Source organism: Chrysemys picta, chromosome 11 (genome assembly GCF_011386835.1).
Source record: "Chrysemys picta bellii isolate R12L10 chromosome 11, ASM1138683v2, whole genome shotgun sequence".
Classification (NCBI taxonomy): domain Eukaryota; kingdom Metazoa; phylum Chordata; order Testudines; family Emydidae; genus Chrysemys; species Chrysemys picta.
In genome coordinates this window covers 77,004,648-77,016,943 of record NC_088801.1, presented here as the reverse complement: position 1 = coordinate 77,016,943, position 12,296 = coordinate 77,004,648, and the positions used below count along the sequence as shown (strand labels likewise).

Sequence of the window (12,296 nt, the reverse complement as noted above, 5' to 3'; positions counted from 1 at the left end):
CTCATCTAATTAGTGGAGCCGCGCAGGTGTGGCTTCACTAATTAGGTGCCTGGACCCTGGAGAAGATGCACATGTAAGGTGAGGTAATGGCCTTGGGGCACGGGGTAGGTGGGAGGGGAAAGTGGGGTGAGAACGGGGGTGGGGGGAATTTGGGACGTGCAGGGCTGCGGCGGACAGAGAAAGAGGCGACTTTCCCCAGCTCCAGGGCTGCGGCTGCCAGGGAGAGAGCCCTCCTTCCCAGCCCCAGCTCGCGGGCTACCGCGGCTGGGAAGAGCGCACATCCATCGCATTAAGAATTACAATTTTACCGAACGTGGTAATGGCAATTTAAAAGAATGCACAATGCATTCAGTTCAAGTTGACAGGTTATACTACATCCTCTTTTAAAAACAGCACTGCTCTCAGCTTCACATACATAACACTTTTTAGCTGAACAGGTGTTTAGACAACAATACATTTTTTTAAGCTATAAACGCTCCAGAAAAACTGGAAAGCCTTCCTGGCCCAAGACACCAGGATCCCTACTTCTACTCAGTCTTCCAACTTACCATAGTTATTAAAAAAAACTTCCAAAAATGAACTGATGCCATGTTTTCTTCTGAAGTCTCCAGCAAGCAGATCACTCCAGAGTCTCTGCTGCTGCTCATAACTACATCAAGGCTTACCAGAATGAAAATGATCAATTCAACTGATGCTGCTCAGAAACCTACACACAGCTGTGCAACTCACAGGTGCTGGTACTGTTCTGGAAAACTATGACTAGAACCTGAGGCAGCACCTGAAGCAATTCATGGTGAAGGACCCAAGAGTGAGGGTAGGGCAGAACCCTTATCCCCACATCCCCTCATAACTGCCAGGCAACTAGGAGACCACCACCACCACACACACATTTCACAGCAGTCAGGAGGTGGAACATTTTACAGCAAGCAGCTTTGATTGGAATAGCATGGCAGACATTACTACCTCCCTGGAGGCTCTCCGGTACAGTGGGAGAGAGAAAAGAGTCTTTCCCTCTTCCAGCACCAGGAGTTGAGTGGGAGAAGCAGGTCAAATCTAGTAGACACCTATTAGCCAAAGGTTGGTGCAGAAGAAGGAGCCCCTGAGCAGAATCCCAGCACCTTCCCACTTTCCAGTATCCCAGACAGTATTCTAGCAAAGAAACTACTACAGAAATAAATATTAACACCATCTGAGAGGGCTTCTGGAGAGGTACAAGGGTATGGGGGCTTTACTTTTGGCGCTATGCTCATTGGCTGGAATGTGACTTCCTTATTGCACTGTGTTGCTGAGTGTAGCTAACTAATGTCAGGCCATCTAGAACTTATGGAGAGTCACTTTTCTGTTTAAAGCCAAAATAATTGAATATAAAATGATAGTATAAAATGTCTGTGACTAACCAACGCTTCTTAGTACCGCGGACATACCACACTTCCCATCCATACGGGACTTACACGAGGAATTAACATAGTGCCCGGCTCCGGGGCACTTCGCTACACAATGCAAAAGCTCGTATAGGGCAGCAATCATCCCAAACCGGGGAGAAAAGTAACCCGGCTCATCTCTTCGGCGTGTGTCTACACTGGGGGGAGGGCACACCAGGTCTGACCCGCACTTTCAGGCTGGCTCGGCCCCGAGCACCACGGCATGCCCGCGGCGCTCTCCCCGCCCGGCGCTCCCGGGACACGCCGCGACGGGGGCTCCCGAGGCTCTCACGCCGCTGGGCGGGCGCGGCCAGCCCGGCACTCGGAGCCTCCCAAGGGCAGCGGGGCGTTAGCGGCCCGGGCGCGGGGCGGACCCGAGCCAGCCCCAAAGCGGCGGCGGCGCTGCGGGCGGGACACGGGGGCAGACCCGGGGGTCCCGCCGCCCTCTCACCTCCCCCCGGCCCAGCGTGCGGGCAGCCCAGGACCCCGCCCCGCCCCGGCCGGGCCGCAGCGCCGCTCAGGTGCGGGGCTCGCCCTCCCCGTCCCCCCGCGTCCGACTCGCACCTTCCGACAGCTCCAGCTCCAGCTCGGCCAGGCTCTCGCGCACCTCGGGCGGCAGCGGCAGCGCCTCCAGCGAGCAGCCCCCGCGCTCCGCGGCCATGTCCGGCTGGCGCGAGACCCCGCCCGCCCGCCGCCTCCTCAGGGGAGCCCCCGGCCCAGACAGGCGCAGCGCCGGCCACTCCCCTCCCCGCACCGCGCGGCCGCTGCCGCAGCCACGGACGCGTGCACTGCGCAGGGGGAGGGGCCTCGAGCCGGGGGCGGGGCTCCGAGAAGGAAAGGGGCGGGGCCCGGGAAAGTGATCCTGGAGGGGTGGGGCTGGGCTTGCAGGGAGAGCGGCGACGAGGCTCGGTGGGGACTACAACTCCCAGTCTGCCCCGCGCCGGGACCGCGGCTGCACCGGCGGCAGGGAACAGAGAGGATGCCGGGAAGTGTAGTCTCCCAGAGCGGGGCCGGAAGCGGTTGAACCGCAGCGAGCCCCGCCCCCGTGACTGGCTGAGGTGGGGGTAGGCCCCGCCCCCGGGCGCGTCCTTCCTGGCCGAAGGGGCGGGTCGGAACCGGGGGCGGGGCCTCCCCCGGCTGGAGGGCTGCGGGCCGGGGAAGCGGACAGCCGGGCCCGGTGCTGTGCTCGCGGCGCCCATCCAGGCTGAGGCGGCCCCAGCCCCTGCTTCCCCCGGCCCCGCGCGGAGCATCCCCCCGCCTCGGGTGCCGCGCACGCCTGCTGCAAGAGCTCGGGCCGGCCCGGCCCGACGGGCTCCTCCGGCGCAGGTAGACAGGAGCAGGGCGCTGCGTTCAGTGCCTGGGGGCCCAGCTGTCCAAGGGACATTCCCTGGCCTCTGAAACCTTGGGGCTTTGTGTGAGACATCTATTCCCCCACCCCTCACCTCGGTCCTGATTCTTCACACTTGCTCTCTTGTCATCACCTACAGCATCACCCCCACTGCCAGCTGCTGCAGCCATTGCTGCTGGGGAGAGCGGCCTCTCACGCTGTTTTAAACCATGCACAGCTCCTACTACAAGAGGGTGCTGCCTGGCTATAAGAGGTTGTGATCTACTATTGGTGCCTGACATGGTGGCTCTATCCTAAATCATAGGGTTAGACGGGACCATAAGGGTCAGCTAGTCTAACCCCCTGCCAAGATGCAGGATGTGTTGTGTCTAAACCAGCGGTTCTCAGGCAGGGGTACGTATAGCCTTCAGGAGGTATATCAACTCAGCTAGCTATGTGCCTATTTTACAACAGGCTACATCAAAAGCACTAGCAAAGTCAATACAAATTCAAATTTCATATAATGACTTGTTTATACTGCTCTATATCCTATACACTGAACTGCACGTACAATATTTATATTATAATTATATGGTAAAATGACAGTAAGCAGTTTTTCAGTAATAGTGTGCTGTGACACTTTTGTATTTTTATGTCTGATTTTGTAAGTAGTTTGTAAGTGAGGTGAAACTTGGGGGTATGTAGGTCAAATCGGACTCCTGAAAGGGGTACAGTAGTCTGAAAAGGTTGAGAACCAGTGGTCTAAATCTTCCAAGACAGATGGCAATCCAGCCTCCTTTTGAAAACCTCCAGTGTAGAGGCTTCCACAACCTCCCTAAGCAATATGTTCCATTGTCCCACTGTTCAGTTTTTCCTGAAATTTAATCTAAATCTGTTTTGCTTAATCTGAACCCACTGCCTCTTGTCCTGCCCTCTGTGGCATGAGAACTTTTCTCTATCTTCTTTATGGCAGCCTTTCAAGTATTTGAAGATGGCTATCATGTCCCCCCTTTCCCCCCCATCTCCTCTTTTCCAAACTAAACACATACCTAGTTCCTTCAGCCTTTGCTCATATGGCTTGCATTCCATTCCTTTGTTGCTTTCCTCTGGATCCTTTCCAGTTTCTCTACATCCTTCCTATGCATTGGTGACCAAAATTGGAAACAGTTCTCCAGTGGAAGCCTAACCACCACCGAGTAGAGGGGTTACTATCACCTCCTGTGACTTGCATTAACAGAGGCATAGCATGCAACCTAAAATTGCATTTGCTTTTTTTTGCAATGGCATTGCTGACAACTCCCAGATCCTTCTCAGCAGTGCTGCTACCAAGCTAGTTATCCCCCATTCCATATTTGTGCATTTGGCTTTTCTTCCTTAGGTGTAGCACCTTACGTTTTCTGTTGAATTTCATTTTATCATCTACAGCCCACTTCTCCAATTTATCAAGATCCCTCTGATTCTTAGCTCTACGCTCCAAAGGGTTTGCAAACCTTCTCCCTCCCTCAGCTTTGTCTCATCTGCAAATTTCATCAGTACGCTCTCTATATAACATTAATAAAGATGTTAAACACCAGACCCAGAACAGATCCCTGTGGAACCCCACTTGAGACCTCCCTCCAATCTGACATTCCATTAATACTCATTGTTTGCAGTTGTTTAACCAGTTATGTATCCACTTACTGGTAGTTCCAGCAAGCCTGCATTTCTCCAGTTTAATTATCAGAATGTCATGTAAGGCTGTCTCAAAAGCCTTGCTAAAGTCCAGGTATATTATGTCCACCGCATTCCCCCTATCCACCAACCAGTTACCCTGCCAAAGGAGGGAATATCAACCTGGTTTGGCATGATTTGGTATCATATCTCCATCCTTTCCCACAGCAAAGATGGCCAGGAAAGAAGCTTCTAATCTAACTCACCTAAACAGCAAATCTCAATTCCACGTGGAACTCAAAGGATGATGGCTTCACACAGTGGTGGTGCTCGGTGAGAGGATCAGGACAGCAGTTACTTTCAGTGTTTGAAAACCCAACATGTCAATCCAAAACTATCAGAATATAATCAGAAGATTTATACACGAGTGTGTCTTACTGATGCACATGTAACTGTTTAGTTGATATCAATAACCTTACTTGCAGATGAAAATCTTGAGCAGCTTTATGGTAAGAGCAGCAATTAGATACACACAGCGTAGGAACCAAAACCAATACAGAATAAGAATTTGCTAATAAAATGTCATTTTAATAACTTTTTACAAGGAATCCAGCTATACACTTTAGAAAAATAAACATAAAAAAGACACTTTGTGGCTTTCAATACAATCCTGCAGGCACACTTAAGTTATGGTTAACAGTTATTCCACATGTAAAACATTGTTGTGAGTGAATAGTGACTTCCTCTAAAAGTGTAAATGTACTAAAATTTAATAAACCGATTACATAAAAATCTGATGCAAAAAACATTGCATAGACACTAAAACCCCTTTATTCAACTGCACATAAGTGTTGGATTTCCTAGTGCTTGGAAACACGAGAATACAAAAACATCCACTTCAGAAGGAAGTAGCAACCTGGGGGGTTCGGTCCCAGATCTGAGAAGCGCTCTGATTACTTTATGTTTCTCTGGTGAGGTGGTCCTGAAGTGTTTCCTAAATTTAAATAAAACAACCAATGAATACTGGCAACTTACTAGTATTTACATTACCAACTGTTACAGTAAAGAGCTAATCTCTTCCACAATCCACTTAGGAACAATACATACAAGGGACTAAATGGCCTACTAACCGGGAGACCTGGATTCAAGACTAGGTTCCTTTCACAAGCAGCAATGAGCTTGACTGTCTGGTCCTAATCTGATACCTTTTACCAGCAACAAAGTGTGATCTCACAGTTTATTTCAGGCTGAAGTGGACATGTTAAAGTTTACTGGAAACTAGAAACCATTTTATTCACAACATTGAGAGATTTTGCTGTGATCTTTTCAAACTATCTCCCACATAAACTAAAAGTATGATTAATAATTAAAGCAGCATTTCTGAGCCTTCTTCCAATGATAGCCACTTTTCAGAAAAGTGTCACTGATTATGCCAAGGTTAGGTAGTAAACTGTTAAACAAAATATTTGATTCTGTGAGGTGCTATCAAGTTTCTATCACAACATATCTGGGTTACCTATTCTGCTACAAGGAGCTTCAATAATTATGAAAACCACTGTTTTTCAAATTCATGGCAACAAGCTCTGGTTGAAATCCTGGCCCAACTGAAGTCAATGTCAAACTCCCATTGACTTCAATGAGGCCAGGTTTTCACCCTCAATATATAAAATACACCTCTACCCCGATATAATGCGACCCGATATAACACGAATTCGGATATAATGCGGTAAAGCCGTGCTCCAGGGGGGCGGGGCTGCGTACTCTGGTGGATCAAAGCAAGTTCGATATAACGCGGTTTCACCTATAACGCGGTAAGATTTTTTGGCTCCCGAGGACAGCGTTATATCGGGGTAGAGGTGTACATCACCTTCAAGTATAATCAATTTTTTCATCTTAATTGGCCTCATGAAAGTGCTTTGCAAAACTGGGAATTAGAAGCTGGTATTAAAATAACCATGTCACTAAAGGTAGGAGCCATTAATAGCAAACACAGAGTGACATTGTTTAGTTTCTAATAACTGGTAAATTACAGGATAGCGAGCCTGCACTGGGTTTTCCTAGTCAAAATAACTTTTTTGTTTTGAAATTTAAGCTATTAAGACTGAGGTTAAAAAGAAAAATGGTTGAAATAGAAAACTGAACAAAAAAAAAGTTTCAGTTCATGAATATTTTCAAGATTGACTTTTTGTCCTGAATCTAGACGGAAAAAAATTAGAATTCTTAAGCATATTCGAATATTCCATTCCCTCCCCAACTATCTGTAAAGCTGTTTAGAGATCTGGTGGGAATGAAGCAACTTCAATTTAAACCCTCCTCTTACATGCTTAATGTCTGACAGTATAAGAACACAGAAAAGAAGAACTTTTTATCTTTGAACAGCTCCAGTTAAGAAATCATTTGTCGAAGTGTCATGCTTTGAATCTTTTAAGATACAATCCGTGAAAGCAGTAAAGCTTCACTTCAAAAGATGTACATTTTAATCTCCCCTCCCACCATGACAAATGCAAAGTTGTTTCTTTTTAAAATGTTCTTCACATTTTGTGACTATTAAGGATAATATGTAGCCGGGTTTTGAAAAAAGAAGATGAGACTTTAGAAAAGTCTGAGGGGTGATGAGGTTCATTTTACCTGTTTGTGCACCTCCTAATCTCTGCTGGATAACCTCTAAGCGATGGATGTATTCACTTAATGACCGTTCGGGGTCTTGAGTAGACACCAGTGACTTCTCCGAAGCTGAACTTGTGGATGGATGTAATCTTAAAAAGAAAAAGAAAAAATTAATCTTCTTCCTTTGTAAAGCTCACAATATACACACAGAGAAGGTGAGTGAGTCATTATCTTTTACTGATCAACTTCTCTTGGAGAAAGTGACATGTTTTCGAACTACACAGAGCTCTTCTTCAGGTCCTAAAGAATTTTGTGTAGCTTGAAAGCTTGTCGGTTTCATCAACAGAAGTTGATCCAATAACATATTACCTCACCCACCTTTTGTCTCTAATAGCCTGGGACCAACATGGCTACACCACACTGCAATATACACACAGCTAAGGCCAGCCTAAATGTCCTCATGTAGTTAATAATTCAATGTAAGGGAAACTGGAATTTCAAAAAGTGTTTCTGTACCTCTCAATCCCATTTTGTGTAAAAAAAGTGATGAATGAGGATGAGTGGTGTAATATTTGGGATGGAGTGTGAAAGAAAGTAATATTCTTGTTAAGGGCTGGAAACCTGAGTCTCAGCCCTGCTGATATCTAAGGCCTTATCTACACTACCGGGGTAAGATGACCTAAGTTAAGCTACTCCAACTACGTGAGTAACTTAGATCGACTTACTGCGGTGTCTTCACTGCACTGTGTCAACGGGAGATGCTCTCCCGTTGACTTACCTTACTCTTCTCGGGGAACTGGAGTATCAGAGTCAACTGGAGAGCGCTCTGCTGTCAATTTAGCAGGTCTTCACTAAATTGACGGCAGAATTCACTAAATTGACACCCGCTGCATCGATTGCAGCAGCATGGATCTCCCTGGTAGTAAAAAGCCCCAAGAGGTAGCCACCTAGTGGAAGCAGTTGGCAGGAAACAGCTGTAGAAGGCGGCCCAGGTGCTAAATCTTTTGCTCTGAGAAGTGGTGGGGAGAGCAGAGTTGGAGTTCTGCAAGTTCTGTGCTGCACCTCTTAGGGGTACAGTGCAGAATCTCACCCTTGGTATCTAAGACCCCCTTTGGGACACTGGGATTTGGCCACAGCTCCCCAACATTGAACAAAACTGGAGGTGAGCGCGCCCTCGACCCCCCTTGCCCAGATACACACACCCAAAGCCTGCAGATGTTTATTACTAATGAAGCATCATAACATTGTGGCATAGCCATCTCAACTAACATGGCTTTCACACAAGATTATTGAACATGCTTCTGTGAAGACATGGTAATAAACTTCAATTTGTGAGACACAAATAATCAAAAATTGCCTCTGTAGGGAGGGATCATGACCACAAACGTTAGAAGTTCTTCATTTTGTCAAAATAATGTCATTAGATTTCACTAAGCAAGATATCTCATACTAAGAAATCAAGAACATACTGTGTTTAAAACCATTCAAAACAAATTGGAAATACAACTATGTTGAGCATCATGAGACAAATGTACTACATTTAATAAATTTCCATTCTTGTTCACATAATCTCCCAACAATAGGTTATATTATTATGAAAGACTATCTGGCAGAACAAATACAATACATTATGTTATACACTAGTACCTGTTATGTAACCAGTAAGAGGATTTTGGTGAGTGGCTCACAAATCTAGCAGAACTGGTTCTGTGGCACGATCCAATATCTCGGGTAGGGGGGGAGTTTACATTAACACTTGGGAGCTGCTGTTGTCTTAAAACTTCTGTTCTGACCCCAGAAACTGTATTGAACAAGTAATAGTCAACAATGAAATTATGCACAGAGAGCCACAATATGTAACAAAACTAGTAAATGATAGCAAAATACATTTTGTTTTGGTTTTTAAGTCAAAGACTGAGTCCCTGTTTTGAACAACTGTTTTTGACAGTATTAGAAAAGGCCAACATTTTAATGTTTGTAGTAATATAACCACTTCACACATACATCTCTCTGACAAATCATGCACATGAATGATGTTGAAAGCTACCTTGTGTCTCCCTTCTACAGTCATTTTTCATTATTGTACTTTAATATAACACCAGAGGCACCTTCATTCCCTGTTCCTATTTTAAAGCCTTTAATTCCAAATATTTTTCTCAATCAATTCTAACATCTCATGCTTGTTCTCATCCATATCTACAATATGGTTATAAGGCTATAGATATGGAGCAATACATATATCCACACTTTTTCTTTTATGAGGGAGAAGAGACAGGAGTCCAAGAAATTCCATTCAGTCATTTGGATCCATTTGACCATGAAAAACAGATCACAAAAATTGGCTTTTGAGGAAACTGCCGAGATGTTGTTTTGCACTGAGGTAACAAAACCAGTAATATGTTTAAGATTCAGATTTGGGAGGTACCTAGGCCTTAATGAGAAATACAAAGCTTGAAATATATTTGCTAAGGTATAAAAGTGATACAAGTAAGTTAAAAATAATATAAAGAATGAAAGGTAATGTCCTATGGACATCGGGGACTGGAAAATGGACTATTTTATGGGTTAAATCTGTATTTAGTTCAATATGCAAACTAGTTTTTTGTTAAAAACAACGAATTAATGAAAAATTACATCTGAGATATTATATACACAAGTCCATTTATTAAAATCTGTGGTTCTCATAACACATCTTCATTTTTTCACTCTAATTTAAGGTTTCGCGTGCAAGTAATACATTTAAACATTTTTAGAAGGTCTCTTTCTAGAAGTCTTTAATATATAACTAAACTATTGTTGTATGTAAAGTAAATAAGGTTTTTAAAATGTTTAAGAAGCTTCATTTAAAATTAAATTACAATGCAGAGCCCCCCAGACCGGTGGCCAGGACCCGGGCAGTGTGAGTGCCACTGAAAATCAGCTCACGTGCCATAGGTTGCCGACCCCTGGATCAGACCAATGGTCTGATCTCTAATAGTGGTCAGTGACAGCTGTTTTAGAGGAAGGTGCAAGAAATCCCACAGAAAGCAGTTATGGAATAACTTACCAACAGGGAAAGTCCTTTCCCAACCTCTATTAACTAGCTCATGTCATTCAAAAACTTTCGTTTATTTTTAATATTTACGGTAACAACCCTGGATATTGTTATCAGTGTAAATGTCCAGTCTCTGCATTACTGATATCTTGTGGCAATGAGTCCCACCCACAGGGTGACTGTGCACAGTATGAAAAATAATTTCCTTTGTTCAGCTTTAAATGCCCTTCAGTCTCGCTGCCTGTACCCTTACACCAGAGGAAACAATGAGCTGCTGTTGGAATTCCAGGATCTCAACCATTAAGTGGAGGGAAGTGATGTTGTAACAGCTTTTTATGATAAAATATCAAACCATTTCACTACTAACGTCTATTTGTTACTATTTAATAAAGACACACACTATTGCAAAGAAATGTTAATAAACCACAATTATTTTTCAAAAGAAACACTCACCTGGGTTATGTCCAATACTGTAAGAAATGTTTTCTCCCTGTGCCCCTTTTCTGTTTACTTTATGCCATTTTTTCACCAAAAACTTTAACCTTGCAAACAATATAAAGTTTGTATACGAATTAAAAACAGCAGAAAAACAAAAATTCACTGAGTTGAAATATTAAACATTATTGCTGATGTGAACATCTTAAACAGTACAAATAACAACCCCAGAAAGGAACTGGGAGCACAAAGATATTCAACTTAAGTCTCCTGGGCATAGGCTTATCAAATAGTTGACTGTGTTAACTGCCCTTCGGATATTTATTAAACAGCTGATGGAGTCAGACAAGAAAATTCAGAATGTAGAAACTGGTTTTAAAGCAGGGCTTCTCTCTACATTGCACCAAGTTGAGAGAAACCACAGTTATCTCAATTAAAAAAAACCTATGAAGTTTCACCCCCTCTGCCAGCTGTAACAGAATGCAGTGAACACAAACAAGAAAGGTGCAATACTAAGGAGCAGGATGAGGAACCTATCCTAATATATTTCCTACAAAGACATAAGATGCCATTAGGAGACTTTCACGCAAAGGTTTTCAAGATTCTATACCGGGGCAGGATGAGACAGAAGGAACAAAGGCATAAACAAGCTTCTTAGTGTGAAATCTTAATTTACTTTTTCATTTTAATGTATTTGACATTTTCTCCCTTCCTCCTTTGTGTGTGTGTCTGTCTAAAATGTTTTAAAAAGTCATGTTTGGTGACGTACAATATGCAAAGGCAAGTCCCTGGTAACAGAAACCCAGTCCCAAAAGACTGTTTATGTGGCAGTAAGAAAAGTAACAAACAGGGTAATACAATTATAACACCCTAAAAACACCAATCCCCCTCAACAGTTCTTGCCTTCCCTTTGTTTTGTCTCTGAGCGTAGCAGATCCTTCCCTTTCTCACTCCCTGCTCAGCGTGGGCAGAAGGTTTGCGGCTCCTTTCCTCTGTACGTATGAATGCATGATGTTCGAGGATGCCCTCCACTATACCGCAGCCTTTGGGGGCTGTAGGGAGGCCTGGGGCAGCTCCTCATGCTCCACAGGATTGGTCACTGGTTCCCTGCTCCTGCACGTCATCCTGCTGCTGTTGCCATGAAAGCTTCCCTCTCAGGTATAACAAAGTACAGGGCTTATTCTTGTGTTGGAACTAACTCCCTAATTAGACTCACATCAGGCAATTATTAACCTCAGCCAATCACACTTTTACAAAGTGAGGGAAAAGACTCAGGAGGAACCACCTGTTACATTTAGAACAAAATGATTTTAAAATTTAAAAAGTTATATTTCAATGACCTCCAACCAATAGGGAGCTGGGTTTTGCATCTTGAAATTATCTGCTTATTACAGATTGATCCTTTGTGACAATCAATTATATTATATATAATTATACAAATCAATGTGACAAGCTTTGTGACTGATGAAAAGTGGACTTGTTGGCAGAACTCAGAGGAACATACTCATCGCTGATGAAGCATGAATGAGGTCAGATGGAAGGATTAATACTTCGGGCCAATGACTGGTGATACAATAGTCTACTACTCAGTAAGCCTAGACAGAGGGGATATTGCTTGAATGGGTCATTCCTTCACAGGTGCTGCATGCAGGTTCTCAGATACCATGGGGCTGGGTGCAGTATAAAAATAGACAGAAACAGCTTTGAGGAAGCAATCTTTTAAAGTATTCTATTAAGGCACATATGGAACACATTGGCCTTGAACATGCCATATTGGTCAAACACACAATTATTGTCTAACTATCACTCTGAAATAACTGTT

At 44.2% G+C, this 12,296-nt stretch overlaps 2 protein-coding genes across 27 annotated transcripts in view; both read right to left on the bottom strand.

Annotated features, from left to right (window-relative positions):
* DIP2A (disco interacting protein 2 homolog A) overlaps positions 1 to 2,198 on the bottom strand; it is a 200,231-nt gene extending 198,033 nt beyond the window's left edge. For 2 of the 7 annotated variants that reach the window (XR_010591670.1, XM_065562263.1), the window contains exon 1: positions 1,986 to 2,198. Coding sequence is in view for 4 of the 7 variants with exons in the window: in XM_065562263.1 (XP_065418335.1) it covers positions 1,986 to 2,082 (97 nt within the window). In the remaining 3 variants the exon portion in view is untranslated. The remainder of the gene's footprint in view (positions 1 to 1,985) is intronic. The other 5 variants (XM_065562261.1, XM_065562260.1, XR_010591669.1 and 2 more) reach the window with 4 other exon arrangements.
* A 2,767-nt stretch (positions 2,199 to 4,965) lies between these two features.
* The window catches only part of PCNT (pericentrin), a 243,875-nt gene continuing 236,544 nt past the window's right edge, over positions 4,966 to 12,296 (bottom strand). For all 20 annotated transcript variants that reach the window (XM_065562243.1, XM_065562244.1, XM_065562253.1 and 17 more), the window contains 4 exons: positions 10,493 to 10,581; positions 8,653 to 8,806; positions 7,027 to 7,154; positions 4,966 to 5,392 (listed from right to left, as the gene is read on the bottom strand). In XM_065562243.1, the coding sequence (XP_065418315.1) occupies positions 5,352 to 5,392; positions 7,027 to 7,154; positions 8,653 to 8,806; positions 10,493 to 10,581 (412 nt within the window). In that variant the 3' untranslated portion in view covers positions 4,966 to 5,351. The remainder of the gene's footprint in view (positions 5,393 to 7,026; positions 7,155 to 8,652; positions 8,807 to 10,492; positions 10,582 to 12,296) is intronic.